Source organism: Mya arenaria, chromosome 11 (assembly GCF_026914265.1).
Source record: "Mya arenaria isolate MELC-2E11 chromosome 11, ASM2691426v1".
NCBI lineage: Eukaryota > Metazoa > Mollusca > Bivalvia > Myida > Myidae > Mya > Mya arenaria.
Genome location: NC_069132.1, coordinates 2,453,485 through 2,460,443, shown reverse-complemented (window position 1 = coordinate 2,460,443; position 6,959 = coordinate 2,453,485). Strand labels below are relative to the sequence as shown.

The window sequence follows — 6,959 nt, the reverse complement described above, 5'->3', positions numbered from 1 at the left end:
TGTTCAGTGTAATGCTGAGATTACATTGAATCATTGAATTGTGTATAACATGCAATTGAAATAGACCAATTATTGGCCTTTTTGTATCATAATTTGGAATTTGAAATTTTGAAATTAGCCGGGAGATTTTCCGTTGAATATTTCTATTTCATCTATTTTGTTTGCACTAAAAATTGTTTACTGACATATTTTTTATGCATGTCTTGTAGAATTAGTGCGTATTTCATGCATATTACATTCCGACGTTAACCGGAAGTGACGTTTCATTGACCGGAAGTGGCGTGTTCATCGCCATAAGTTGGGGAATATTCAGCTCTCCTATACCTGAGGGCACCCGTTGCTGACTTTTGAAGGTGAAGTAAGTTAAAGTTAAACTAAACATCACATCCAAATTGTTGGATATTGGATGTCTGACAAATTAGAAATAATTGTCGGTGAATACTACTATGTTAAAGAATCCAACTATTGGATATAATAATTTTCACTAAATACTACTGTGTCAAAACAACGACAACAAGTGTCTGATATAATAATTGTCACCTATTAACTAGGGTGTACTTCTCTGTGTCAAAGAATCCAACTATTGGATATATAACAATTGTCACTTAATTCTAATGTGTAAAAACAACAACAACAAGTGTCGGATATAATAATTGTCTATCTATAAGTTTCCAAAGTGTTTGGAAGAGCTATTCTAAATTATTGATAATTTTGTGATATAAATATAGATTAAAGATTGAATTACCAAAAACTTGGTATATGTATTCTGTAGACAAATATTGCAAGCTGGGGAGAAAGAGTTTTACAGAGTGCTAGTTATTTATACCAATTATTTGGTAATAGTCATAATGGATGAATATAATAAATTGACAGTTTAACCATAAAAGAAAAAATTTCAAGAAGAAGTGGATTGTTCCTAAGTTCTTAGGAAACACATAGGTATTTTGAAATTGTGATTTTATAACAATGATAAATATAAGTAGTCAAACTGAATTAGGTTGTATTCTTTGAGAAAATAAAATCATAAAAAGGGTGTTAACTTGTGCAATCATTAATTATTTCCAATATTTTGGAAAATATTAATAAAAACTAATAAAGGTACTATATCTGCTTCTGGGAATAAGAATTTATTCCAAGAAATTGGATTTTCACCTTAAAAACAGCATTTGATTTAAGTTTGCTATCCGTTACAAGCATATCTATAATAAAGTTTCCAAGTAATTTGGAAAGTAATGAGATGAAATGAAAATAGCCAAAGGTTTAAATACAACTAAGAGTTTTAGGATAAGGTTTAAATTGGTGAAAAGGGGGAGATGTTTAGGGTTGTATTAAATTAGAGAACTATGAATGAAACAATTGAAAAAGTAAGGGAGGCAGAAAAGTTCAAAGCCACAAAGTTCTAATAATTAAACTATAGGAAACGCATAAAGGGACTCATGGCATATTCAGTTCCTCTTGTTGGTACATTACCACTAGTGTATCCACCAATGCAACCAACATGTGCGTACCAATTCCATCTACCATTTCAACCACCCAATCCATATCCAATGGGTTCATTTCCGACTATGATGCCGCCTTGGATGTATCCATATCCCATGAATTCATACATGACGCACCCACAAATACAACAAGGTCTGGGAATAAATGGCATGTGCCCAGGTTACATGGGTTATCAGCCAGGGTACCAATGTGTACCAAATGCTGGTTTCATGAATGGGGTTAGGAATAATGAACCTAATAATTTGAGCAGTGTACATGAGCAAATACCTCAAAGTAAAATTCAGAACCCGATTTCGGGTACGTTAAGGGATAGTGGAGAAAGTATTGGGGTTATGAATTATGAACCTAATAACTTAAGCAGTGTTCATGGGGAAATACTTCAGAGTAAAATTCAGAACCCGATTTCGGGTATGTTAAGGGGTAGTGGAGAAAGTACTTGTATAAGTGATGCCCAGGGTAGATTGGACGATTTAGATAGAGGGCCCCACTTTGACAATTTAGGTAGTTCTGGAGATAGAGAAAGTAACTCCCGACCAACAAATGGCAATGTCCGGGAAAGAAGGTCCCAATTTAATGATTTGGGTAGTTCTGGGGCTGTAGAGAGTGACTCTCGACCCACATATGGTAATGTTCGGGGAAGAAGGTCCCAGATTGATGATTTGGTTAGTTCTGGGGCTAGAGGAAGTGACTCCCAAATAACAAAAGGTAATATCTGGGAAAGAGGGTCCCAATGTGATGAATTGGGTAGATTAGGAGCTGGTGAAAGTAAATTCCGACTTTCGGAGAGAAATGGTCTGGACACAAAGTCCACGGGAGACAAACTATCACATCAGTTTAGGTACAAGGAAATAACCCAAGACCAAACATGTGATGAACGTGCCATAAGAGAGAGGCCAGCTACTGTGGCACAAGTAATGGACAAATTGACTTGCTTGTGCCGAGGGTCTAAACCCATAAAGAAGGTGTCAGCAGAGAAAAGCGTAGCTGCGGTCGCTCAAATGTCCCAAAGTAAGATGCTTGAACTCTCAAACATATCCAGACATATTGGACTAGATTATTGGAACTGGGAGAGAGTAAAATCAAAGGTACTGATGTTACACTCAATTCCAGCAAGTAAGCGATGTTTTCAATATGCACGAATGGGGCATTTCCAATCAGATTGTCCTGAACATCATCAGGTTAGGGTTAAAATAAAGTTGCAAGGAAAGCTTATGGCGTGAAAGCTAGAAAGAGTAGTTGGTAGTAGTTTTTATCTCAAGTGCAATATCGATATTTCATGAATACAACACAACAGTTCAGTTCAATGTTTTATCAACAGTATATGTTTTAATAACAATGTCCAACAAATAAACACATACAGTATACCAATTCAAGAGAAACACTATCAACAGTACATGTTTTCTCAACACTAAATGTCCAACAAATAAAAGCAGATACACCACTTCTAGAGCAACACCTTATTCAAAACATTCACCCATAATAAATGTCTAAATTAATAAAAAGGGGGAGAACTGTAAAGAATAACATTAAACAAATCAAAGCACTGAAGCACTTATAATAAGTTCAAGATTACCAAGCATGATATAAAGAATCATGATAAATTATTATACAGAAAGTTTATTATAAATGAACTTATATAACTAGAATTTATATTGCTGCAGACGCTATTGATAACGCTATATGATTAAAAGCGAAGTGTATTGAGTTGCAATTAGGTGTTCAGAATTATTTAAAATAAAAACCTGAAGACGTTATAATTGTTATATGACTTCATCACAAACAGAGATTAAATGTAGGATACACTGTGATAAATGTAAGGATATGTTTTTATGAGCGCTGTGTGAATGATAGAGGAGAGGAGTGGGTGACTTTGAGTATGTATGATTGTACGGCTTGCGAGAAGGAGAATAAGGGCATCTCAGGATAATGGAATTTGATTTAACTTTACAGGATGACAGATTCCGAGTCTTTGGAAGGGAGCCCAAAAAGGTCATGGAAAGAAACAGAACGGATAATTCCAATTAATCCCGATGATATTGTACGGGAAATGGAAACCTTATGTTCTCGCAAAGTACAGATGCCATCTGCCAAATTATTGATCTTTCAATTAGGTTTGGTCAAGGACCAAGAAAAGATTAATAGGATTGTTACAGAACAATGTCAGATTGCACAGAGTCGTAGAAATTTTAAGTTCATCCGTGAGGCCAAACGCTATGCAGATAATATTCTAACGACCGAATGTTTAAAATCATTGGAATCAATTTGGGGAAAGAGTAACCAACCTATTAAAAAGGGAAACTCCTGTTTATCAACAGACACGGGTAATGACGTTTTTTCTAGTAGGGATATTCGCTTTTTGGGAAATACTGTTAAAAGTGAACCGGTGGACTCTTTCAGTGTTCACTCTATTGTTACCCCAGATGAAGTTATCCCAAATCTTTTGGGTGATGAAGATGATATGGCAAATGACTCACTATTGAATTTAGAACCCAAAGACTTGGGTGGAACTCATACAACTGAATCAATTTCAAATGACTCACTTTTGGATTTAGAACCCAAAGACCTGGGTGGAATGCATACAACTGAATCAAGTTTAGATTTGGAACCCAATCTGTTGGGCGGTGACGAAAGAGTGGAAACTGAAATTAATACATCTGTTCCCATTTTGGATCTGGAACCCCAATTTTTGGGTGAAGAGGAGATGGTGGAAACTGAAATTAAAGACTCTATTGACATCTCGTCTAGTCAAATTAATGAGACAATACTACCTGTGAAATTAGAATCCAATATATTGGATGAAGCTATGGAGGTTGACATGAATAACAATATAAACTCAAACTCAAATGTAATAGTAATCTCAGATGATGAAACCAGTCAAGATCCACAACTTCTAAGAGATAGGACATTAAGACAGAGAGGACCCAATACTTCAGTTCCAAACAAAGGGTCAAAGGTGCGTATCAATGACCAATCGTGTCCACTGTCTTGTGGGGCTTTCAGAAATCTTCGTCAACACGTCGAGTATCATCATCTTCCAAAACAATTTCATCAAAAGAACATGAACAATTCCCAAATGCATAATTTTAGGCTTGAAAGTTTGTTTTGGCTCGCGGAGAAAATTGTTAGCAAACGTAGTATTGTCAAACTCTATCATTATTGTCAAAAAACAATTTGGATTTCCAGGAATGTTCCTATTACAGATGAAGTGAAGGAGTGGTTGGAATTATGGAAAGAACTTGAAAATTGGGATTGTCCCAAACATTTCCAGTTTAACCCAATTAATTCTTGGGCACTGGTTGGACATTGGAGGATCCTTTTAGAACTTATCCAAACTCTGTCAGTTGAAGATAGGCATCAATTTCGTAGAAACATGCCAGACACTCTGGAAGTTACTCTAACTGAAGGAAAAAGAACAGTGCATTCTACAAACACAGACGACGCTGCAGTCCAACTTTCTACTCGTTCGTCTACAGTACAACCAATTTCTATAAATACTTCAACGGCACCGGTTCAACAAGTCAGTTCCGTGCCAACAAATTCTGAAGCCATGGACAACAATTTTTCTGTTCAACAAGAGATTTCAGTGCCAACCAAACCTAAAGCCATGGATAGTCATTTCCATTTAGACCGCTCACTGTTCAAACTAAATTTAAACAAGTTCAGCTCTACCCAAGATTTGATAAATGTGTCTGTGGGTTCAATTCCAAGAAATGAAGTGGAAGTGGTAGGTGGAATAGCCAATTTTTGCGATCCCAAACACTTTTTGGGAGATTATACACATCTTGGGCACGGTTTTTCAGCCTCGGTAGGAATACATCCACGGAACGTTTCATCCATTGACAGTTTACCGTCAATTCTTTGTAAGTTAGATCAACAATTAAAACTTGCCAATGTTGTGGCTTTGGGTGAAGTAGGATTGGATCATACGGAACCAGAGGAGAAGTGGGAGAACCAAGAGAAGGTGTTGGTAGAAGTTTTAAGTTTGGTCTCAATCCGGACTCCCGTGATTCTACATATAAGAGATCAAAGGGACAAAGAACCTGGAGAATTATACCGAAGATGTTTGGATCTCATCAAAACTAGTGGGAACACTGCCAGAAATCAACCTTTTCATTTACACTGCTTTACTGGCACAACTGAGACCATGAGAAGTTGGCTGTCGGAATTTCCCAATACTTATTTTGGGTTTACTGGAATGGTCTGGTTCTTTGACAATTATCAGCAAGCAGCACTGCAGAAAGTACCACAGAATCGGTTATTAATTGAAACGGATTCTCCATATCTGAAAATGTCAAAAGCTGCTAGTATGAACAATCCCAAATTCATTGGGGATGTAGCTGCTGAAATAGCCAAATGTCGGAACTCGACTGTAAAAGACATATGTAGCATGACGATGGAAAATACCAGACGTTTATACAAATTATAAACGACAAGGAGATTGGAAGACAGATAATAAGCCATAACTCAGATTCGTTAAATAACATTCAATTTCTTTGTACTATAACCCAATGGTTGGGTCAAACTTTTACATTTTATTGCATACAGCTCCATAAGTGTGTGGACAGTTATGCATGGTAATTAGTAACCAATTTTATGTGATAACCCAATGGCTGGGTACTTTTCAAGTGAGTAATACTCAGTTGACATTCATTTATATATATATGTAGATATTTGTAAATATCAAACATTTCAGTTAATGGGGTATCATCCAATGGTTGGGTGTTTTTAAGTGATCTTTTTAATGAGAATTTGGGAAGTTTTCACAAATAATAATTTCCCAATTGGTTGGGTATATTTTAGCTTTGTCAAATTGACATAAGGCTTATTTACTATTTTCATATATCTAGATAGATAATGAAACATCTTAAAAAATAGAAGGGGGAGGTGTGTTGTGATCTGGGAACCAGTCACATTATTCATTTATGATAACCAGTCTAATAGAAGCTGATGTAGGGAACCAGCTAGCAGAAAAACAGATAGACTTTGACTGACCACGACTGAGACCTGACGGACTTATTACTTCTTGACGATCATCTTATATCCATCATCATCCGATACATAGATTCGACGCTAGTGCTCATCTTTATCAGGTATGTTTGTATGGATATTAGTTATTATGTCGGGATCACAATACATCAGAGAAAAAATATTTGAAATTTCTTTGTTCATTGCATACGACATAGTGGAATCATGTCCATATGAGTCGTATGTTCTGAATAAAATCGACAGAAATAACTTAAAGTTCGGAGGAGTTAGTCGTTTTAGACATATTTAGTGCTTTTAATAGTCAAAACAACTGCATAAAAAACTATTTGGTAAACACATCAGCTTGCCAGGAAAAGACAACTCAGCAGAAAATATGTAAGTTATATGACTTTTGTGGTTTATTTCCTGTTTTGGTATTTGTATGCAGCTACATTATATATTCTAAAGTATGTTTTTGTGCAAAAGTTTGCATC

At 35.9% G+C, this 6,959-nt stretch overlaps 1 protein-coding gene across 3 annotated transcripts; it reads left to right on the top strand.

The window, feature by feature from the left end:
• The first annotated feature begins 310 nt into the window (after nucleotides 1-310).
• LOC128209966 (uncharacterized) lies at nucleotides 311-6,616 on the top strand. Of its 3 annotated transcripts, none has more exons than XM_052914243.1 (2): nucleotides 311-358; nucleotides 3,451-6,616. In XM_052914243.1, exon 2 carries the CDS (start codon nucleotides 3,452-3,454, stop codon nucleotides 5,924-5,926), a length of 2,475 nt encoding a protein of 824 aa, XP_052770203.1. In that variant the 5' UTR covers nucleotides 311-358; nucleotide 3,451; the 3' UTR covers nucleotides 5,927-6,616. The 3 variants fall into 3 exon arrangements, with proteins under 3 accessions (XP_052770203.1, XP_052770205.1, XP_052770204.1); XM_052914245.1 differs by having other exon boundaries at nucleotides 338-353; XM_052914244.1 differs by lacking the exon at nucleotides 311-358 and adding an exon at nucleotides 2,528-2,585.
• The last annotated feature ends 343 nt before the right edge of the window (nucleotides 6,617-6,959 follow it).

Excerpts from the sequence above, each read along its gene's own strand:
- LOC128209966 (XM_052914243.1), top strand. The coding sequence starts at position 3,452 with ATGACAGATTCCGAGTCTTTGGAAGGGAGCCCAAAAAGGTCATGGAAA.